The sequence below is a fragment of the Bombina bombina genome, chromosome 3 (assembly GCF_027579735.1).
Source record: "Bombina bombina isolate aBomBom1 chromosome 3, aBomBom1.pri, whole genome shotgun sequence".
Lineage (NCBI taxonomy): Eukaryota > Metazoa > Chordata > Amphibia > Anura > Bombinatoridae > Bombina > Bombina bombina.
In genome coordinates, this window is record NC_069501.1 from 1,107,271,104 (window position 1) to 1,107,296,103 (window position 25,000).

General features: G+C 42.6%; 1 protein-coding gene across 1 annotated transcript in view; it reads right to left on the reverse strand.

Moving 5' to 3' along the window:
• BRCA2 (BRCA2 DNA repair associated) overlaps nt 1–25,000 on the reverse strand; it is a 408,071-nt gene that overhangs the window by 341,441 nt on the left and 41,630 nt on the right. The window contains exon 6 of the mRNA XM_053708460.1: nt 16,016–16,121. Within this exon, the coding sequence (XP_053564435.1) occupies nt 16,016–16,121 (106 nt within the window). The remainder of the gene's footprint in view (nt 1–16,015; nt 16,122–25,000) is intronic.

Genomic DNA, 25,000 nt, shown 5'->3' on the forward strand with positions numbered 1-25,000 from the left:
AACTAAAAGTGATCTGGATGAATCGGAATATGCAGATATGCATCCTGTAAATCTATTGTAGACATATAATGCCCTTGCTAAACAAAAGGCAGGATAGTCCTACAGTTACCATCTTGAATGTTGGTATCCTTACATAACGATTCAATATAGATAGATCCGGAACTGGTCTGAAGGAATTGACCTTCTTTGGTACAATGAAGAGATAGAATAAAACCCCAGCCCCTGTTCCTGGAACTGGCATAATTACTCCAGCCAACTCTAGATCTGAAACACATTTCAGAAATGCTGAGCCTTGCTGTGTTTACTGGGACACGGGAAAGAAAAAAATCTCTTTGCAGGAGGCCTTAACTTGAAGCCAATTCTGTACCTTAAAAGAAAACGTAAACTGCCCCATACCAGCTGAGCTGGAATGAGGGCCGCACCTTCATGGGTATTTAGGAGCTGGCTACAGGTTTCTATAAGGCTTGGATATATTCCAAACTGGAAATGGTTTCCAAACTGATACCGCTCCTGAGGATGAAGGATCAGGCTTTTGTTCCTTGTTGTGAGGAAAGGAACGAAAATGATTATTAGACCTAAATTTACCTTAGATTTTTTTTTTTTTTTTTTTTTTTTTTTTATCCTTTGGTAAAAAAAGTTCCCTTCCCTCCAGTAACAGTTGAGATAATAGAATCCAACTGAAAATCGAATAATTTATTACCCTGGAAAGAAAGGGAAAGCAAAGTTGACTTAGAAGACATATCAGCATTCCAAGTTTTAAGCCATAAAGCTTTTCTAGCTAAAATAGCTAGAGACATATACCTGACATCAACTCTAATGATATCAAAAGATGGTATCACAAATAAAATTATTAGCATGTTATAGAATAATAATAATGCTATAAAATTATGATCTGTTACTTGTTGCGCTAAAGCTTCTAACCAAAAAGTTGAAGCTGCAGCAACATCCGCTAAAAATATAGCAGGTCTAAGAAGATTACCTGAACATAAGTAAGCTTTTCTTAGAAAGGATTCAATCTTCCTATCTAAAGGATCCTTAAATGAAGTACTATCTGCCATAGGAATAATAGTACGTTTAGCAGGAGTAGAGACAGCCCCATTAACCTTAGAGATTTTGTCCCAAAACTCTAATCTGTCAGATGGCACAGGATATAATTGCTTAAACGTTTAGAAGGAGTAAATGAATTACCCAAATTATTCCATTCCCTGGAAATTACTTCAGAAATAGCATCAGGGAGATAAAACACTTCTGGAATAACTACAGGAGATTTAAAAACCTTATTTAAACGTTTAGATTTAGTATCAAGAGGACCAGAATCCTCTATTTCTAATGCAATTAATACTTCTTTAAGTAAAGAACGAATAAATTCCATCTTGAACAAATACAAAGATTTATCAGCATCAACCTCTGAGACAGAAACCTCTGAACCAGAAGAACCATTATCAGTATCAGAATGATGATGTTCATTTAAAAATTTATCTGAAAAAAGAGAAGTTTTAAAAGACTTTTATGTATACTAGAAGGAGAAATAACAGACATAGCCTTCTTAATGGATTTAAAAAAATAAAATCTCTTATGTTATCAGGAACACTCTGAAAATTAGATGTTGACGGAACAGCAACAGGTAATGTAGCAGTACTAAAGGAAATTTTATCTGCATTAATAAGTTTGACATGACATGCAATACAAACAACAGCCTGAGAAACAGATACCAAAAGTTTATAGCAGATACACTTAGCTTGGTAGCTCCAGCACTGGGCAGCGATTTTCCTGAAGTATCTTCTGACTCAGTTGCAACGTGGAACATCTTGCAATATGTAAAAGAAAAAACAACATATAAAGCAAAATTGATCAAATTCCTTAAATGACAGTTTCAGGAATGGGAAAAAATGCCAAAGAAGAAGCTTCTAGCAACCAGAAGCAATGAAAAATGAGACTTAAATAATGTGGAGACAAAAGCGACGCCCATATTTTTTAGCGCCAAATAAGACGCCCACATTATTTGGCGCCTAAATGCTTTTGGCGCCAAAAATGACGCCACATCCGGAACGCCGACATTTTTGGCGCAAAATAACGTCAAAAAATGACGCAACTGCCGGCGACACGTATGACGCCGGAAACGGAAAAGATTTTTTGCGCCAAAAAAGTCCGCGCCAAGAATGACGCAATAAAATGAAGCATTTTCAGCCCCCACGAGCCTAACAGCCCACAGGGAAAAAAGAGTCAAATTTTTGAAGGTAAGAAAAAATGAATAATTCAAATGCATTATCCCAAATATGAAACTGACTGTCTGAAAAATAAGGAATGTTGAACATTCTGAGTCAAGGTAAATAAATGTTTGAATACATATATTTAGAACTTATAAACAAAGTGCCCAACCATAGCTTAGAGTGTCACAGAAAATAAGATTTACTTACCCCAGGACACTCATCTACATGTTTGTAGAAAGCCAAACCAGTACTGAAACGAGAATCAGCAGAGGTAATGGTATATATAAGAGTATATCGTCGATCTGAAAAGGGAGGTAAGAGATGAATCTCTACGACCGATAACAGAGAACCTATGAAATAGACCCCGTAGAAGGAGATCACTGCATTCAAATAGGCAATACTCTCCTCACATCCCTCTGACATTCACTGCACGCTGAGAGGAAAACCGGGCTCCAACTTGCTGCGGAGCGCATATCAATGTAGAATCTAGCACAAACTTACTTCACCACCTCCATCGGAGGCAAAGTTTGTAAAACTGAATTGTGGGTGTGGTGAGGGGTGTATTTATAGGCATTTTAAGGTTTGGGAAACTTTGCCCCTCCTGGTAGGAATGTATATCCCATACGTCACTAGCTCATGGACTCTTGCTAATTACATGAAAGAAATATATATATATATATATATGGAGTTGAGTTTCAGAGTTCAGCGCACATAGAATGGAGAAAAACAAAAACAAAACCAAATTATGGTGCAGTATGTCAGTACTAGGCAATCAAAAACTAAACGTGAGATTTAAATGTGCTCACCTTGTTTAACCTCAAACATGTGAGGTATGTTGGAAGCATGTTTGAGGTTAAACAAGCTGAGCACATTTAAATCTTACGTTTAGTTTTTGATTGCCTAGTACTGACATACTGCACCATAATTTGGTTTTGTTTTTGTTTTTCTCCATTCTATGTGCGCTGAACTCTGAAACTCAACTCCATACCTTTTTCCTTCACATTCCATTTGATGATAGTGGAATATTCAGAAACTACACATACATATACATACATATACATATATACACACACACACACATAGTGCCGCCATCAGGGGGTGAATAGGAAGACTCCTGTCAGGGGCCCAGTGGGCCCCATGAGGCAAGCACAACTATTATTAATACATAAATAAAAAAAATTACATTTTGACCGCCTGCAGAGGGCGCTACAGCAGAGTGGTATTGAGCGTGGTAAATGTCATTACAAGAAGTAAAGCATTAGCATATATATATATTTTTATTAAATTCCAGTTTACTGCCCCTTTATGCAAGGACTTTCCAGATGCCAGGAGGCATTTTATCTAAGATTTTCACATCTGCATAAAATGTTATACTCTCAGTAGTATTGCTCAGTGTTTGAAATGAGACAGGTTAATTTAACACTGTTTAGTTTACATTACAGCTGACGTAATTTTGAAATACATACAAACAAGTCTAAATCCTGCATTTAACCAGATCTAATGGTATGAGACTGAGTACCTCAGCTTATGGTTCCACCAAGACCATATAGAGTACAGCATTTCCAAAATCCGTAAGTACAGCTGACAGATTCGAATGGTGGTGCTCTTGGTTGGGGAAAATGGGGGGGGACCCCAAACATATGTCAACCTTCCAAAAGTATTTTTCTTCATCTACCCATTCTGACAGATCAATAATGTACAATTTTGAATTCACATAAGTATTTTTGTTTGCACATTTACAAATATGATTCTTTAAAAAGTGATCTCTTAATTTCTAATTTTTTTTATCATGCATGTCACATACTGTTAATTAAGGAGATGGCAATGTGCAGAAATTTTACCTCCTTTGAGTGTTTCTGTGGGTGTCTGTGTTTATGACTTTGTGCTTTTGTTGGTGTCTATATGAGAGTGTGTATGTATTTTTTATTTTTATTTTTAAATTTGAAATATTTTAAGTTTTAAAGGTAACAATGAGGAACACGCAGGTCCCATATACACACATCAATTTCAATCGTAGATATACAGTAGTGAAACGGACCAAAGATCCCAAGCTAAATAAATGAAAAAACAAAAAGAAAAGAAAAAGCATAAAACAGGATGGGTCACCACAAATGTAGAGATGGGTGCTCGCGCCAAGAAGAGCACAAGCAGGAGACCATAGAGTAACCAATACAACACATCACGTGTCTTGAAACCAGAACATGATCATAAAGGAGAGGGGGGGGGGAAACATGAATGTGGAGAGGGGTAGAGAAGGTGAGGTGTAAACTATCTAATGAGAGACGGGCAAAAAGTTTTGAGTCGTGACAGGTGGGCTCCAGGAGGTGTCATATGTATCTTTCCAGTCAGCCCATACCAATTCAAACAAGTCTAATTTGTTTAAGTCAAAATATATGGTCTTTTCCATTTTGTAAAGAAAGGCCATGGTTTTCACTATCTCGTTCCACGAGGGGGGGGGGGGGGTCTTTTTTCCAGGACCTAGCTAAATTAGTTTTAATAGAGGCTAGCAGGTAAATACTGAAAATGCTTTGGTGCTTGGGTAAATCATGTAAGCCTAGGTGTAATAATGCAGTGGCCGGGCCAGACGGAACTCCGATTCCAAAGTCGGTGAGTGTGCGAAGCCCTTGAGCCCATAGGAGATTAATTTTAGGGCAATCCCACCAAATGTGGAGCATGGTGCCCTGTAGACCGCAATTCCTCCAGCAGAGGGGTGAAACTCCTGGATACATCTTTGACAGCCGAGAAGGGACCAGGTACCAATGGGAGACAACCTTGTAATAGGTTTCAAACATTGTAATACAATGAAGGGTTTTCTTTGTCAAAAGAATAGCCCTTTGACAAGAGTCTACGGAGATTTGAGAGTGCAACAAAGTGTCCCATCTCAGCAAATGCGGGGCGATTTCGGGCGGAACAGAACCGTCAAGTAATCTATAATGAGTCGATAAAGGCCTGACAAGTCTGCGCCCCGCCTTCCCGATTGACTCCCACGGGGTGGGTTGTCGAGAGGTGGTGGGGAGGAAACCCCAGCTTCTCAAGAAACTTTTAATCCTGATGACCTTGAAGAAAAGGAACGAAGGAATACCTGTGGGTGGATACAAAAGTGCCAGGTCTATGAACCCATCAGGCTGCGAAGCAGACCAGAAGTCCGAGACCTGCTTAATCCCCAATCTAGCCCAGATATTCGGATGAGTTTCTGCCAGCCCTGTGAAGAGGCCAGCTGTCGAAGTGATGGGGGAGGAATGGAGAGCAATTAATTGGCGGTGCCGAATCCTATCCCATACCTGAAGGCATTCTGTAATAACCAAAAATATTGATTCCTGCCGGCTGTGGTGGAGTCCAAATTACATCCTTCAAAAGGATATTGTGGGGCAGTGAGGCCTGTTCAACCTCACGCCATTTGTCGCAAGACTGAAGTACTCCCCATTGGGAGATATGAGTAAGCATGGCACCCTCATAATATTTTACCACTGAGGGAGATGCTAGGCCACCTAAGTGAATAGGGAATTTCAGGGTTTTTTGGGCAATTCGGGGAGTCTTCCCCTGCCAAATGAACTTTGATATCTCACTCTGGAACTGTAGTAGAAGTTACATGGGGACTCTAATTGGGAGACACCTGAAAAGGTAGGTAAGCTTAGGAAGAAAAGACATTTTAATAGAGGCAATACGCCCCATCCATGAGATGGACTTATGGTCCCAAGTGTTTTTTAGAGATCTCAGTTCTGACAGCAGGGGGACATAATTATCTTTAACCATTTGTGAAGCGCTATTGGATATCTTCACACCCAAATGAGTAACCTGCTCATGCAACCACTTAAAATTAAAGCTTTCCTTTAGATTTTGAATGCAATTGTGAGAGTAACCCCACCAATATATTTCTGTCTTTTGAACATGGTCTTTAAGACATCCAATAGTCTAGGGATGGCTCTACCCGGATCCGCAGTAAAAATTGTAATGTCGTCCGCGAATAGTGCAATTTTTTGCAAAGTGCCTGATAGTATTATCCCCGGTATGGATGCGTCGTCACGAATATGGGCAGCCAGGGCCTCGACCGCCAGGGCGAATAACAGCGGGGATAAGTGCCATTCGAAATGCGTAAAGGGTTTGACTGAAAGCCGAGGCCCCGAACAATAGCCGACGGGGTGGAATATAGTGTCTGAATAGCTTTACAGGTTGAGTGGGGGAAATTGAAGGCTTTAAGGGTTTCCCACAAGTAAGACCAGCGGACTCGGTCGAATGCCTTCTCGATATCTAAAGAGATAACCGAGTAAGGCCTTTGCATTCTAGTAGACTCACAAACAATATCGATAAGCCGCCTTGTATTGTCAGGCCCCTCACGCTTATGAATGAACCCTACCTGGTCAGGACCTATGAGGCACGGAAGAAGCTTTCCAATACGGTTAGCAAGAATTTTAGAATAGATTTTCACGTCAACATTGATCAGAGAAATTGGCCTATAACTTGCACAAGAAGAAGGATCTTTATCGGGTTTAGGCAGGGTAATTATAGCTGCTTTTAAGAATTCCTCTCTCATGGAGCCCTCTTTACTTCCTAAAGCAAAAAAACCTCTGCAAATAGGGAGATAGTTCATGATTAAACACCATGTAAAACTGGGCAGAAAAACCATCTGGTCCTGGGGCCTTAAAGGGTTTGAGGTTTTTTATCGTTTCTTTAATTTCTACAAGGGATAGAGGGGCTGTAAGTGAGTCTTGTTGCTCAGTTGTAAGTGTGGAAAGTTTAGCTGAAGATAAAAAATTTCTGATGTCTTGACTAGAAGTAGGGGTTAGATTCTCAGATTGTTTAATATTGTATAATTTAGAGTAAAAATCAGCAAAGCTCTCTCCAATTAGAGAGGGCTTCTTGTGTGTTTTACCATTGTAGTTAATCTGGGATATGCGGGAAGTACTATATTTATGCCTGAGTCTATTCGCAAGCATAGTGTCAGGTCTGTTAACTTTGTAGTAGTATAGTTGTTTTAATTTGCTAAGGTTATTTTGTGTACGGCGTAGCTCTAAATGGTTAATGTGCTCCTTAACTTAGAAATTTGCAAAGCTAAATCTAAACTGATGGAAGAGCGATTAAGGGATTCTAGAGATCTGAGTTTTGTGTGTGCCTGTGCAAGAGTAAGGCCTGCTAACTTTCTCAGGTGGCCCTGTTTACGAATGATAAGACCCCTGACTGTTGCCTTAATCGCACCCCAAAGAATGTCATCTGAGGTCTGGCCATTGTCATTACGACCCAGCAATTCAACCAAGCCCTGTCTCAATTCTTCCCTGAATGGGATGTCAGCCAATATGTGTCTAGGAAGACACCAATTGGATTTAGATGGTAAGTTGTCCGAGGGGAATAAATCTGCCATGACTAGATCATGATCCGACCAGGAGCTGAGTGAAATGCTGGATCGGGAGACTGAATCCAGGGATCCTGCCTGACAGAAAATGTAGTCCAAACGGGAATAAGTTTCGTGTGGGTGAGAGTAGTGGGTATAGTCTCTGACATCTGGAGAAGCTTACATTCCAATGACAAAGTACCCATATTGTGTCATTATTGTCCGGAATTGGGCTGAGGTATGCGTCTCCTGAGAGTGTTTGCCACTTGTATTGAGCAGTTTGCGGTCAAGTTTTGGGTCCCATGTCATGTTAAAGTCACCTGCAATCAAAACCCTCCCTTGCTTAAATTTATCAAGTATCTGAAGAATATTGCGGAGACACGCAGGCTGCCGGGAATTAGGTAGATAAATAGAAACCAGTGTATGGAGGACATGGTCCAGTTTACAAACTAATATTGTATATCTGGCTTGGGGGTCAATAAATGCGTGAATTCGCTCATAAACGACCCTGTTGTGTAGTAAAATGGCCTTGCCTCTAGCCTTCTTGGAAAAGGGGGAGTGTTCTAATACTTTGTAGGAGCGGGAGTAGAAATATTGAGGGGCGCCTAACTGCCAATGGGTCTCCTGCAGGAAAACTACATCTGGGTTATGGAATTTGAGTTCTCGGGACAGAAGACTCCTTTTAAAAGGAGAATTAAGACCCCTTACATTGTGAGTAAGCACTTTTAGACAGTGCGCCATCCCAAAGGTCAGGCTTGGGGTAGGGAAGCAGGGTGAGAGAAGTAGGGAGAAGGTAGGGGTTAGGACTAGGACAGGGGATCAACTCTTTGGTGTTGTATTAGAAACTGAGGTGAAAATAGTTCACCTAATTGGAACCCTGGCGTGGGCTACCTATATGAAGGGGAGCTAGGAGAAAAGAATCCAGAGAGAGAGACGAAACCATCGGCCCCCCTCTATGCACAGAGGAAAGAAAGCATGTAAATGTATAAATCAGATAATGAACCCGAGAAAACATTAGTGAATAAATGTGGACAGCAACAAGCTTAATTAAGATGCAAAATACCCATCTAGAAAAAACAGAATTTATGTTTACCTGATAAATTACTTTCTCCAACGGTGTGTCCGGTCCACGGCGTCATCCTTACTTGTGGGATATTCTCTTCCCCAACAGGAAATGGCAAAGAGCCCAGCAAAGCTGGTCACATGATCCCTCCTAGGCTCCGCCTACCCCAGTCATTCGACCGACGTTAAGGAGGAATATTTGCATAGGAGAAACCATATGGTACCGTGGTGACTGTAGTTAAAGAAAATAAATTATCAGACCTGATCAAAAAAACCAGGGCGGGCCGTGGACCGGACACACCGTTGGAGAAAGTAATTTATCAGGTAAACATAAATTCTGTTTTCTCCAACATAGGTGTGTCCGGTCCACGGCGTCATCCTTACTTGTGGGAACCAATACCAAAGCTTTAGGACACGGATGAAGGGAGGGAGCAAATCAGGTCACCTAAATGGAAGGCACCACGGCTTGCAAAACCTTTCTCCCAAAAATAGCCTCAGAAGAAGCAAAAGTATCAAACTTGTAAAATTTGGTAAAAGTGTGCAGTGAAGACCAAGTCGCTGCCCTACATATCTGATCAACAGAAGCCTCGTTCTTGAAGGCCCATGTGGAAGCCACAGCCCTAGTGGAATGAGCTGTGATTCTTTCGGGAGGCTGCCGTCCGGCAGTCTCGTAAGCCAATCTGATGATGCTTTTAATCCAAAAAGAGAGAGAGGTAGAAGTTGCTTTTTGACCTCTCCTTTTACCAGAATAAACAACAAACAAGGAAGATGTTTGTCTAAAATCCTTTGTAGCATCTAAATAGAATTTTAGAGCGCGAACAACATCCAAATTGTGCAACAAACGTTCCTTCTTTGAAACTGGTTTCGGACACAGAGAAGGTACGATAATCTCCTGGTTAATGTTTTTGTTAGAAACAACTTTTGGAAGAAAACCAGGTTTAGTACGTAAAACCACCTTATCTGCATGGAACACCAGATAAGGAGGAGAACACTGCAGAGCAGATAATTCTGAAACTCTTCTAGCAGAAGAAATTGCAACTAAAAACAAAACTTTCCAAGATAATAACTTAATATCAACGGAATGCAAGGGTTCAAACGGAACCCCCTGAAGAACTGAAAGAACTAAATTGAGACTCCAAGGAGGAGTCAAAGGTTTGTAAACAGGCTTAATTCTAACCAGAGCCTGAACAAAGGCTTGAACATCTGGCACAGCGGCCAGCTTTTTGTGAAGTAACACAGACAAGGCAGAAATCTGTCCCTTCAGGGAACTTGCAGATAATCCTTTTTCCAATATTGATTGAATAATAAAAACTACAGTTAAACACTAAAAAACTCTAAGCCATCTCCGTGGAGATGTTGCCTGTACAACGGCAAAGAGAATGACTGGGGTAGGCGGAGCCTAGGAGGGATCATGTGACCAGCTTTGCTGGGCTCTTTGCCATTTCCTGTTGGGGAAGAGAATATCCCACAAGTAAGGATGACGCCGTGGACCGGACACACCTATGTTGGAGAAACAAACAATCTTAACTTAACGTGGTAAAACAGTGCAAATACTATCTAGAGAATAAAGGTATTGTCTCGCCTACCCAGAGGCAAATGACCTGCGCTGGAATAGCCTCATAGAGTATTAAAAAGCAAGTATGAACTCTAACAATTCAAATATGAACATAAGTTAATATAACAAAAGATAGTAACATTAACAATAGTAATAGTCCTAACGGGGACCACATAAGGCCCAGCACAAGGTGAATACCTCTTTAACTGTAAGGCCGCCCTTTAAGGACGGACCCTATGATAAGGCATGATGGCGGGGAAATGCTGTTGCTGACCAGAGGTGCCTCCCTTTCAAGAAGAGGGGTCTTGGGGACCCTGAGAGTCCTGTGTCTGTGTGTTTTGTCTCTTGGAGCGCTGGTCCTTAGCGCGCCATTCGGGCGCTGTGGCTCTCAACTTCGCCTTGCTAGGAATGGGTTCCAACGTATCACCTTTAGTGAGACCCCACTGTGCGAGTAATGTAGTGCCCTGGGCCAGTGAAGAGATTATGTGAGTTTGATTGTCCCTTCCTTAAAATCAGCAACTTGGATGGGTAACCTCATCTATACCGTATGCCAGCTTTTCTGAGGGCCAGTGTGACTGGCTGGTATTGTCTTCTGTATTGTAAGGTGTGGGCCGACAAATCTGGAAGAAGTTGAATAGCTTGAAATTTTTCTGCCACCTGAGGTTTGCGGAAAGCGGCCTGCATCAGCTTATCTTTGAAGAGGAAGCTATGAAAATAGACTAACGTCTCTTGGCTTTTCTTGTGAAACAGACCTTGGGCGTAACGCTCTATGCACTCTTTCTATAGTAGTGGTTAGACCCTCCGTGGAACCCAGCAGGCTGTCAAAGAGCTCCAAAAGAAAACCTTGCAGGTCTGTTGATGTAATATCTTCTGGTATACCCCTAAATCTGATGTTATTTCTTCGGGCACAATCTTCAACTTCCGCCAGCTTAAACTCCAGTTGACTCAGTTGGTCTGACAGAGATTCAGAATATGCCAATAGGTTTGATTGAGCTGTGGTAATATCTTGCCGCCTTTCCAAGAAATCCACCCGTTCTATTTCCGAAATATCCTTTTTAAGCTCAGCGTGGCTTTTTTGAATTTCTTTCGTGATAAAGCGTGTCTGGCTAGCAAGCATCTTCTTAAGAGTGTCCTCCGTAATGAAGTGTTGAGACCTGGGGTTTAACATAGCTTCATGCTGAGAAATCTGATTGCCAATAATTAGGGACAAGTTAAGGGACGCAAATGTTTAGGGAGCTATTGTGTAGGGCTAATACGCTGGGGCCGAGGCAACCCAACCCTCACCAAGGGTCACACAATCAACCCCCAAGGGGGTACAATGACTGCAGGTTATGAAGTGAAAACAGCAGAATGCACAATATAAATGATGGTGGTACACCTCAAAATAAAACCTGCAATTGAAAATTCGTAAATAAACAGATGCTTTGGGTGGTAGCGCCCTTGTGGAATCAACTAGCCAAACCTAGGTGTAGCTATGGCAAATCAGTAAAAATGGTGGTGAGGGGCAGGCATAAAATTAGAAAGGTCTCTGAGTTTGGTAAATTATTTGCACAAAATAGAGCTAGGTTTATGCGCCGGGCAGAGGTTCTATGAACAGTACTACAGAGAGTTAGGTAAGAATAGGCATTAACTCTAAAGTGATAACCCCCAATAGCGTAGATTAGGGTGCAGTCTGCTGTGTGGTGTTAAACAAATGATTTGAGGTCTGACTGATAAGAAATGCAAAGTGTATGGGTAGCTTCTACAAATCAAGAATATGGCAGATAAACAACAATAATTCAATAGCACTCCATTCTGTGTATATACATCAGAGAAACATAAGCTGACGCAGCAGCAAAAATGGGGGGCAGTAAAAGAAGTTTATACTGTCCTCTAATATTGCCCTAGAAGGGAGAAAAGCACAGTTAGTGAGAGCTAAACAAGTCACAGAACTTCCAGTACATGAGAAAGGGTAGTAAATTATGCAGATGGTATAATCCAAAAGTTCTATGGAGTAGGGTACCGGTATTAGTCTTGCTGAGAAAAATACACTCTGCTTCTTTTAGTTATTATAATACTCAGTACAACAGTAGCAGTGTATGACCCTTATAGCTTTCACTGTCCCAAGTATTAACCATGAGGGGATTTAAAATTCAAGGCTGAGGAGGTGTTTGCCCCTTTACTTAGTGTTCCACAATGTCTCCTCTCCACAAGGGATTAGAACCGAACCCAATTTGTATAGAAGGGGAGAAGGTCTCTTACCAGAGTGTGTCCTCTCACTGCTGAGCTGGTTAGAAGAAAACTTACATATCCGTAGCGCTGTTTCTGTGCAATCCAGCTCTACTCTTGTAACCGGGCACCGCAGCTGCTAAGGGCCCGCTGTGTGGACCAGCTGTATCAGTATGCCTGAGCCCAGCAGCAAAGATGGCGGCCGTTCGCGCCACTTTCTTCTCCGCACACTAGCTCGGTCCAAGGCGCCGCGTGGAGACGCACCAATCTCCTTATCGGTTTCAACTAGAGTCTGCAGCAGGTAGGAAAGTTTCAGAGTTCCTACTGGGTTTGTTTGCACTGCGCTCCGGAGCGGAGCCCCGGCCCTCCAGAGCTGCGCAGTGATAGTAAGCAAGTGCAGGAGGTGACTGACGAGGTCTTCTATCTCTTACTGCCAATCGTGGTCACTTGAAATCCTCCTGGGAAGGAGTCCCACCAACGCAAGTATCGGGTAATCTGACTGAGAAGCCGGTCTGTGCTATCTAGCCTCCGGAGCGGAGCCCCGACCCTCCGGATGGCTTAGCCCTGCGTAGGCCTGGTAGCTGAGCCCTGAGCTTTCCCCAATGCTGTTTCGTGGTGGAGTAAAAAGCAGTTGTCAATATCTCTCTTGTAATAGAATACTCTATAATCAAGATGCCTTATACGCTTAATAGAGACACTTTTAGACCAGTGCAGCTTGGTTTTCACTCATTTTAATACACTTATGGAACGGAGCTCTCCTGTATTGCTTCCTCACTGCATAGCGGTTAGCTCTGCCCCCCCCCCCCCCCCCCCCCCCCCGTGTGTATGTATTTTTATTCTGTGAGGGTTTGTGTGTCTGTCTTTGTGCATTTTCTGTGGATGTCTCTGTGAGGGTGTGTGTTTATGTATGTCTTTGTGTGTTTTCTGTGGATGTCTGTGAGGGGGTGTGTGTGTGTGTTTGCGTATGTTTTTGTGTGTTTTCTAAGGGGGTTTCTGTGGTTGTTTCCTTGGTGTATGTGCAAGTTTGTGTCTGAGTTTGTGTGTGTGCCCATTGTCTGTTCCTTTTTAGGACATTTTGACCTTACTACTGATTCACATCTTTCTACAGACTTTGAGACTAATGAGACCTTTCCGGAAGTCACCAATCCACCACTTAACTTTTAAATTATTGTTTAGGCAGTTCAGGGCCCTTCCTTTCAGCCACTGCATGCTTGTAAGGCTCATGGGATACTCCTCTATCAGACCGAACTCGGCCAGTAGTCTTGTTATCCCGGCGTCGAGACGGAAAGATCGGGAATATCCCAGAGCAGAGGCAAATGAGGAGAGTGGCATTCACCACAGGCTGTACACAGGCTGTACAGCACAAGGCAAATAAGGCAGACAGGATACGGCAACAGAAATTCAGGCCAGCAATTCAGGGGGAAACCAGGTAGCATAGTGAGACAGGCAGGGTTCAGCAACAAGAAGTCAGTCCAGCAAGTTATGGGTTCAGTAACCAGGATCAGAAAAGCAGTTTAGGGGTTAACCAAGTAGCGTAGTAAGACAGGCAAGGTTTCAGCAACAAAGTATCAGACCAGCAGTTTAGGGGTTAACCAAGTAGCGTAGTAAGACAGGCAAGATTTCAGCAACAAAGTATCAGACCAGCAGACGATCTGTCACTCCCAGGAGCACACGAAGTAGCACCTATACTTGGGCAGCGACAGATCACTTGCTGCCCGCTAAAGTACCCGGTGGATTGGCGCCAAGAGACTGGCCGGCATCAGGAGCGTGCGGTGATGACGTCAGCGCAGCACGCATCCTGAGCCGACACAGCCCTAGGCAACGAGCATGGGGAAGACGCCACTCCACTAGCAATGGCGCGGCGTGACATAGCCCCCACCCCAAGGGATCCCTCCGGGAACCAGAGTCGGCTACAAAGGGTGAGCAGCATGGAATTTGGAGACCAGAGACGGAGCATGCACATCACGGGCAGGAACCCAGGAACGGTCCGCTACGGAGTAACCCTTCCAATGTATCAGATACTGCAATTGTCTGCGCCTGTATCTGGAGTCCAGAATCTTAGCCACTTCATATTCGGGGTTACCATGGATCAAAAGCGGAGGAGGAGGAGTTTGAGGCTGGGAATATCTATTCTTGATGTACGGCTTGAGTAGTGAGATGTGGAAGACTGGATGTATGCGTAGGGTTCTTGACAAGGCCACTTTGTAGGCAACAGGAGACAGTCTTTTTAGAACCTTATAAGGACCGATAAACCTAGGCCTCAATTTGTAACAGGGTTGACATAGAAGGATATGTCGAGTGGAGACCCAAACACGTTCACCCACTGGAATGGCACCTACAGAAGCCCTGTGACGATCAGCAAACTTCTTACATCTAGAGACAGCTGAACGCAGCTGAGAGCGAATTCGCTGCCAATAAGTGGTGAGATCAGTGGCATGACGGTCTGCGGCAGGTACCCCAGTGGACCGAGCTGAAAGAGGGAAGATACGAGGTTGATAACCTGCTACAGCTTGGAATAGAGAGCATCGAAGAGACGAGTGCCAACGGGTGTTTCTTGCCAGCTCAGCTAAGGGTAGCAATGCAGACCAGTTGGAATGGCGAGAGTTGACAAAGGCTCCAAGGTAGGCTTCAAGATCCTGGTTTGCTCTCTCAGTTAGTCCATTGGTCTGAGGATGGTAGCCAGACGACAAGGATACAGTGGTTCCAATCAACTTACAAAAGGCTCTCCAGAAGGCAGAGATGAACTGTGAACCCCTGTCGGAGACAATATTCACAGGAATGCCATGAAGTCGTACCACATGCAAGAGAAAAAGGGAAGACAATTCCTTAGCAGAAGGCAGTTTGGCTAGGGGTACAAAGTGAGCCAGTCTGGAGAAGCGATCCACCACAACCCAGATAACTGTATGGTGGTCGGAAGAGGGAAGATCAACAATGAAGTCCATTGTTATGTGTGTCCAGGGTCGTTTGGGAATGGACAATGGTTGTAGCAGGCCAGGATCGGGAAGTCTTGTTGGCAGCACAAATTTTGCAGGCTTTCACGTAGTCCTGAGCGTCAGACTTCATTGTGTGTGTGTGTGTGTGTGTGTGTGTGTGTGTGTGTGTGTGTGTGTGTGTGTGTGTGTGTGTGTGTGTGTATGTATGTATGTATATATATATATATATATATATATATATATATATATATATATATACACACACATATATACACACATATATACACACATATATACACACACACACACACACACGCAGAGTGAGAAGAGCTCAAACAGGAACAAACAACAGCTCAGTAGCTTGTACTTTGGCATGTTAGCCTATTTTAGCTCAATTGTGCCTTTTACAGAGAACTTTCATGAAGAATATCAGTCTGACCGTGGCTAAAAAGGACAGCACAGCCCCGAAATACCAGGCAATCCAACTCTGAATGAGGACCATGGCAACCCCAGACTATTGGTTTGGCTTCCTATGGGCCTCGTCATTGAGATGCAGACATATCCCTATAGGCACATTGGACAGGGAGTCTATGTCTGCTTTCTAAACTAGTACACAGCTGTTATTTCTAGAAACAGGAACATAAACATATAAATGATCTAAACGTTTATTCTAAGTTTATTATTTAGTAACAGACTATTATCTGTAGAAATTATTGTTTACCAATTATCACAGTTGGAGAAGGTGGTGTAGCTAGTGAACTTGACCAAGACATCTCTGGATCTACCACAGCACCAAGACTTTCTGAAATACATCTTGAGGATTGATTCTGGAGAAAGAAAAAACAATGAAATGCAATTTCCTATTATACTCTAAAATCATTTTATAATAGCCTTAAAGAACTGACTTAAAGGGACATGAAACCAAAAATGTTTCTTTCATGACTTAGGTAGAACATACCATTTTAAACAACTTTCCAGTTTACTTCATTATCTTGGTATCATTTGTTGAAGGAGCAGCAATGCACTACGTTTTTTTTTGTTTCAAACAAGCTTTAGTCAACACTAATACACAGATAACAGGTAAAGAAGATACAGAGTACAAAACACAATGAACAACATTTCGGTTACAGAATCTGCTAAATATCTGGTCTCACATTTGGAAGTAGGAATTCATTACAGTCCACAGAAGACCCTGTAGGTTCCATGTGGTCCACAGCCATCATCTAGTACATGCTCCTTAATAATATTAATACATGTTATTTAAAGATAAAAAGTGTCTGTGAAGCTTTATAATAAAAAAATATATATCACAAGGTAATAAACAAATGAACAAATAGAACATCTTCTGCAATAAAATGATTTTTAGCAACTATATGTTAAATAATCTATTCTCCATTACATTCCATACAAAAGAGGAAAATGCTATATTTTTACTTTTAGTATATTCACTATATTATAATATAGTTCCAACTGGTCCATCAAATGATAATGTAATTTTTCCATTATGATTGTATAACGTATTTGTGATTTCCATTCTGATACAGTTTTTTTGTTTTGTTTCCAATATCTTGGTATTATCTGCTTGGCACTGTTCAGAAGAATGAGTAATGCCCTATTGTACATATTTGATCATTTAAGTATAGGTTTACATAATAAAATTATTGTGGGACCCAACGCTATCTGCGTTGAAAGTAGTCTGTTTATCTCTGTTCTCACTAAAGACCAATATTTAGATATTGGGCCAGACCACCATATACTGTATGTATGATAGAACCTCTCTCTCCACATTCTCTCCACCATTAATCCGAGGAGTTAGGAAATATAGATTTAATTCTGTTTGGGGTTAGTTACCACCTCAACAAAAGCTTGTAATTTGTTTCTAAAATGAACACTGATATTGAAGATTTTGCATGACGCTGGAAAAACAAAATTTATGCTTACCTGATAAATGTATATTTCTTTCCGGATATGGCGAGTCCACAACGTCCTCAATTACTAGTGGGATTATCACACCTGGCCAGCAGGAGAAGGCAAAGAGCACCACAGCAAAGCTGTTAAGTATCACTCCCCTTCCCACAAACCCCAGTCATTCGACCAAAGGGAAATGGAAAAAGAAATACCACAAAGGTGTAGAGGTGCATGAGGTTTAGTAAAAAATAACTGTCTTAAATAAAGGGTGGGGTTGTGGACTCACCATGTCCGGAAAGAAAGAAATGTATCAGGTAAGCATAAATTTTGCTTTCTTTCCTAAGATATGGTGAGTCCACTACGTCCTCAATTACTAGTGGGAACCAATACCCAAGCTAGAGGACACAGATGACTAGGGAGGGAAAACAAGACAGGCAGACCTAAACAGAAGGCACCACCGCTTGAAGAACCTTTCTCCCAAAAGAAGCCTCAGCCGAGGAAAAAATATCAAATTTGTAAAATCTTGGAAAAGTATGCAAGGAGGGCCAAGTTGCAGCCTTGCAAATCTGTTCCACACAAGCTTCATTTTTGAAAGCCCAAGAAGAAAAAACAGCCCTTGTGGAATGAATTGTAATTCTCTCAGGAGGCTGCTGACCAGCAATCTCATTAGCAAAACAAATTATACTTCTCAACCAGAGGGAAAGAGAAGTAGCAGTAGCTTTCTCACACTTACGCTTTCCTGAGAAGCAAACAAACAGGGCAGAAGACTGGCGAAAATCCTTAGTCGCCTGTAGGTAGAATTTAAGAGCATGCACAACATCCAGGTTGTGCAACAAAAACGTTCCTTATGAGAAGAAGGATTAGGACATAACGAAGGAACAACTAATTCTTGATTAATAGTTCTATTGGAAACCACTTTAGGAAGAAAACCCAACTTAGTATGAAGAACCGCCTTATAAGCATGAAAGATAAGATAAGGCTAATCACACTGCAAAGTCGAGAGTTTCGAAACTCTCTGAGCAGAAGAGATAGCAAAAAGAAACAAAACCTTCCAAGATAACTTAAGATCTATGGAATGCAAAGGCTCAAACGGAGCCTGCTGCAACACTTTAAGAACAAGGTTAAGGGTCCAAGGAGGAGCACCAGGTTTAAACACAGGCCTGATTCTAACTAGAGTATGACAAAAAGATTGAACATCTGGCACTTCCGCCAGACGATTATGTAACAAATTAGATAATGCAGAAATCTGACCTTTCAGAGTACTGACTGACAATTCCTTCTCCAGCCCTTCCTGGAGAAATGACAAAATGCTAGGAATCCTGACCTTACTCCAAGAGTAGCCCTTGGATTCACACCAATAAAGGTATTTACGCCATACCTTATGGTAAATCTTTCTAGTAACAGGTTTACGAGTCTGAATCAAGGTCTCAATGACCGACTCAGAAAAACCAAGCTTAGATAGAACTAAACGTTCAATCTCCAAGCAGTCAGCCAGCATCAGAGAAACAAGGTTTGGGTGAAGGAAAGGTTCCTGTGTTAGGTCCTTCCTCAGAGGGAACCGCAAAGGTGAAAGAGATGACATCTTCACTAGGTCTGCATACCAGGTCCTGTGAGGCCACGCAGGAGCAATTAGAATTACTGATTCTCTCTCCTGTTTGATACGAGCAATGACTCATGGAAGGAGAGCAAACGGAGGAAACAGGTATGCTAGATTGAAATCTCAAGGAACCGACAGAGCATCTATCAGGGCGGCCTGTGGATCTCTTGACCTTAAATCGTACCTTGGAAGCTTGGCGTTCTGCCGAGATGCCACCAGATCCAACTCCGGCACCACCCATTTTAGAGTTAACCTGGAGAACACCTCCAGATGGAGAGCTCACTCCCTGGGATGAAATGTCTGTCTGCTCAGGAAGTCCGCTCCCAGTTGTCCACTCCTGGAATGTGGATGGCAGATAGAAACAAATTATGTGCTTCCGCCCACTGAACTATCTGAACCACCTCCTTCATGGCTAAGGAACTCAGAATTCCTCCCTGGTGGTTAATATAAGCCACTGAGGTGATATTGTCTGACTGAAACCTGATAAACCGGGCTAAGGAGTCCAAAGTCTTTGCGCCTTTAACGAGTCCCAGACTGCTCCCCAGCCAAGCAGGCTGGCGTCCGTGGTCACAATCACTCAGGAAGGTCTCTGGAAGCATGTGCCCCGAGACAGATGCTCCTGAGAAAGCCACCACGAAAGAGTCTCTTGTCGACTGATCCAGATCTATCCTCAGACAGATCCGAATGGGTCCCTGTTCCATTGTCTGAGCATGCATAACTGCAGAGCTCTCAAATGGAATCAAGCAAAGGGAATGATGTCCATGGAAGCGAACATCAGACCAATTACCTCCATATATTAAGCCACTGATGCCTGAACAGCAGACTGTAGAGATAGGCAAGAGGAAAGGATCTTAGATTTTCTGATTGAATCTGGGAAAGAGTTCCCTTGTTCACTTTCCATCCATGGGAACGTAGAAAGGCAACAAGATCTCTGTATGAGAGTTTGCATGTTGAAAAGATGGCGCCGGAACCAATATATCGTCCAGTTAGCGCTACAGCAATTCCCTGAGACCTGATTACTGCCAAGAGAGCCCCCAGAACCTTTGAGAAAATTCTGGAAGCTGTGGCAAGGCCAAACAGAAGTGCCACAAACTGAAAGTTTGTCTAGAAAGGCGAATTTTAGGAACTTGCGATGATCCCTGTGAATGGGAACATGAAGATACGCATCCTTCAGGTCTATGGTCGTCCTGAACTGACCCTCTTGGAACAAAGGAAGAATGGAACAAATAGTTTCCATTTTGAAGGATGGAACTTATTTAGACACTTCAAGTCTAGAATAAGTCGGAAAGTTCCATCTTTTTTGGGAACCACATACAGATTTGAATAGAAACCTAGGCCCTGCTCCTCTATGGGAACTGGAACTATCACTCCCAGGGAGGAAAGATCCTGAACACATTTCAAGAACGCCTCTCTTTTTATCTGGTCTGCAGATAATCTTGAGAGATGGAACCTGCCCCTGGGATGAAAGGTCTATAATTCTAATTTGTAACCCTGAGATGCTATGTCCACAGCCCAGGGATCTGGGACATCTCTTATCCATGCTTGATAGAGCTGAGAAAGTCTGCCCCCCACTTGATCTGATCCAGGATCAGGGGAAAACCCTTGCTGATTTAGACTCAACTGCGGGTTTCTTTGAATGCTTCCCCTTGTTCCAAGACTTATTGGGTTTCTAAGAAGACTTAGACTGTTCCTGCTTGGAAGAGAAAGACTTTCATTTGAAGCTATGAAAGGAACGAAAATTACTGACGTCCTTTAGGTCTATTCTTCTTGTCGTGTGGTAGAAAAGACCCTTTCCCACCCGTAATATCAGAAATTATTTCTGCCACACCAGGTCCAAACAAGGTTATACCCTTGTAAGGAATCGCCAGAAGCTTGGACTTTGAGGTAACATCAGCTTCCCAAGATTTTAGCCACAATGCCCTGCGGGCTAGCACAGCAAAGCCAGATATCTTGGCGCCCAGTTTAATAACCTGCATGGTAGCATCAGAAATAAAGGAATTGACTAGTTTAAGAGCCTTAATTCTGTCTTTGATATCCTCCAAGGGAGTCTCTACCTGAAGACAATCAGACAAGGCGTCGAACCAATAGGATGGCGCACTTGTAACAGTGGCAATACACACTGCAGATTGCCATTGGAGACATTGATGAACATACATCTTCTTCTAATAAGCCTCCAGCTTTTTGTCCATTGGATCCTTAAAGGAGCAGCTATTCTCAATAGGAATAATAGTTCTCTAAGACAGAGTAGAAATGGCCCCTTCTACTTTAGGTACCGTGTGCAATGACTCCTTAATGGAGTCAGCGACAGGAAACATTTTTAAAGACAGGAGACGGGGAAAAGGAATCCCTGGCTTCTCCCATTCCTGTGCTATAATCTCCGTAGCACGGTCTGGAAACACCTCCAAAGAGGAAGGAACATCAAAGTATTTATTACATTTTCTAGGTTTCTTAGGGTTGACAACGACAGGAGTATCGGAGTTGTCCAAAGTAGCCAAAACCTCCTTTAACAGTACACAAAGGTGTTCAAGCTTAAATCTGAAGGTTACAACTTCAGCATCAGATGAAGGAATTATACTTTACAAATCTAAGATTTCACCCTCAGAGGCTACCGATGTATCTTCCTCATCAGACTTATGAAGGACAACTTGGGTAGCAGAAGCAGAAACCTTACTATCCGATTTTCTCATTTTCCTCTTGCGTTTTCCTTGTAGCATGGGAATGGCAGCTAATGCAGCAGATACTGCAGAAGATACTTGGGCAGCAATTTCTGCTTGCAAAAAAAAACTCCTCCAGGAGGTTGAGAGGAACCGCAGGGCACTGCATGTGACACCATAGAGGCTAGGGACGTTTGAGGGGAAAGCTGTGGCGTTGCCTGAACAGCATCATCCTGAGAGACTGTTGGCTCAGAAACAAAGAGTTAATCTTTATGTTTTAAAGTCCTCTCTAAACATGAGAAACAAAACTGCAAGAGTGGCACAATTTGATTTTCCCAGCAAGAGAGACACCTGTCCATAGTATTAGAAACCTGCTCCATGATTTACATTAAATTGTTTGACAAAATCTTTTAAAAAGGTACTGCCGCTTTAGAGTTAAGTTATAGCACCATACTGCGTCTCACTGCTTACAGCAGTGATTTTCAACCTTTTTTTGCCGTGGCACACTTTTTTACATTAAAAAATCCTGTGGCGGGGGGGCGGAGCTAACCGCCAAACAGAGCAGACTCTTTATTCAAAGCTCTCCAAACTAAAGCTACTTTCAGCTCCTAAATGCCATTCCTTCTCAGGCAAATACCTGATTCTTGCTCCTATACATAAGCCTTAACAAATGGCCCTTCAACTAGTTCAATTGCTGAAGAATTTAGAGAGGATTTGAGACATAAAGCTCCGGTAAGAAGCGGCCCTGAAACATAACAGAAGAGAGCCGCCATTTTAGGCCTCATCTTCTCACTTTCTAAGACGGATGAAGCTGAATCACTAGCTCCTCGCAAGACACAGCAACACTACTAGACGGGGGGGAGACCTGGACCTGGAGCCAGACCCTTCCTACCCCTAAGCCAAACGCACTTGCCTTGTCTAGTGATCTCTTTCTAATTCGGGGCTGCTGAACCCCCCCCCCCCCTTTTCGCCCTATCCATCCCTATCCCCCACCGGGGACTGTGCTGTGAGCTGCGGAGGGAAAACGGAGAGAAGGAATCCCTGTCACACCCCTGAGAAGCCGACTATTCACACAGATTCTACGTCTTTCAGAGACATGGCACACATGGTTAGAAGGGAAGAATCATCGCAGCATGGATCGGAAGCGCTTTTCACTGATCTTCAGCACACCTTTCAGGCGCTCATGGATCTAGCTAAATACTTACCACAAGCCCGGGTGGCTCCACAGCAGGGATGCTCCGAGATCCTCTCAGACCGGAATGGGAATCTATGCATGAGAGTTAAAGAAATATCTCCTCCACAACTCACCCCAGGAGCTACGAATGCAGTATCCTGTGAGGCGTCCATGAACACCGATATCTTCCCCAGTTCACATCCTGTACCTGAGTCGCACTTGGAAGCGGCTACCACGATAACACATCTTGCCTATTCTAAGGACTTTTTCAGATATGACCCAAGAGAGACACGCAAAGGGGACTTAACGCTTGAAAAGACAGACCGCAGCTTAATACAGAGTTTTACCCAGGTTTTCCCCACCTCCTTGCTAGTGTCTAAAAATAATCTAGGGGAAATGCGAGCCCAGCTTTGTGTATTGATGGTTTGTTGCCTTGTCTCCCCCAAGTCTGGAATAGGTTGAATGCCTAACTTACATACATATAGCCCATTGGATATCAGCTGTTTACTGAAAACTTCCTTCTAATGTGCCATGAACCTCCTTTGAGCAGTAGACGTCTCCCATGGCTTGGGACAGGGGGTAAGATAAGTCAGAATGGAGACCTACCACTGCAGACTTGCAATTGGGGCTGTCAAGCCATACTATACAATGGGAAACTATTATATTTATGAAGTCTAGAAGACAGATGTATAGATAATAGTGGAGAGTAGCTCATATCCATACAGAAGGCTTATTTTTTTTTTGTATTGCTCAAACTGGCAATCCTATATTCTCATGTTAAATAAATGTCTTGTTGGTTTAACATATGAACGCCGTACTTAACCAAGGTTAATCTAAGTAAATGTTGCCTCCCTAGAGATTCAGTTGCTATTGAATATGTATACCATCCCTTGTTTATAGACCCTTACAAAACTAACATACTAAAGACTATCCAGCTATATACCAGCTAGCCCCCTAACTTACTTCATATACTCCAAACAAATATCCAGAGTACTATTCAGGTATTTCCTCACCCTTCTCTACCTTTTACTCTTTCCACCAGCTCCATTTCATTTAGAGCAATTTGTTATAACCTCGCCTCCCCTCCTCCCCCCCCCCTTGCACTGGGTTCTTTACCCATTTTTTCTTAAACCTAATCGGCTCTTGCCCGCTGTACTCTTTCGCCTCTTCCCCCATCCTTCACATAATAGTAAAAAGAGACCTAATATATGCACTCCTGAGAACTTCCACCTCCATACTTATCAACAAATAAAGTACTATGTATGTGTTAAATATAAGAATTATTTGTTATTCCACTGTGTAGAACTTGTCGTATGCTTTTTCAGTTCTGTAATTTGTATGCACATGCCCACGTGGAGTTGTATCTTGTTATTTTAACCTGTTTGTCTCAATAAAAACATATTTACAAAAAAATCCTGTGGCACACCACCATCCCAAAATTTTACAAAATCACACATTGTAGCCTAATACAGTGTATATATATATATATATATATATATATATATATATATATATATACACACATACTGTATCTATTGTGCTGTGATGTCATGCCTCCTACAAACTATACGTCACATATTGACATTCATTCACAAACAATCATAATGATTGTCTGTGACTGAATGTAAATATGTCATGGTTGTAAATGATGTCTGCCTGATGACCCTGTCACATACCTCCCAATATTTCAAAATTTGAAAGAGGGACACCCCTGCACTGGGAATAAAAAACAAGCAAAATTGAAAAAAAAAATATGTCACACTGTTGTCAGTTTGCCGCGGCACACCTGAGGATCTCTCACGGCACACTGTTTGAAAAACACTGGCTTACAGTAATTGACCCCAATATATTGCTAATAATAATTTGGGCAACAAAAATATTTGAGGACACCTCTACATCTCAGCCTGTCGACTGAGGGGCCTACCTGCCCCTTCGAAAGCAAACGAGTGCTGAGAAAAACGGACTCCACCTAATGCAGCCACAGGCAACCGCTACGATAAGATCTGGAACATCTCTCTCCATGAGCGGAGCTAGAGACGCGTGACCGGCAATTGAAGCAGCGGCAGAAATTAAAGCGCGTGCTTCAAGCCGGAAGAGCCACAACGGAAAAGCCGCTGCCTGACCGAGAAATACGTCAGAGCTGGCAAGAGACCTCCTGGTCTCCGTTCCATTTACTGCTGTAAATTATGTGAACACAGAAAAAGGACACAACAGACACCTGTCCATTGAATAAACAATAAACTCATGAGACGAATTAGAGTTAACTCCTTATTGCCCATAAAGGAGATTAACCCCAGTCTCCATTGTCACATAGCAATTGTGCCTGCCCACTGCCAGAAATGAATCCTGTACCCAGGATTCTAGTCCCATATT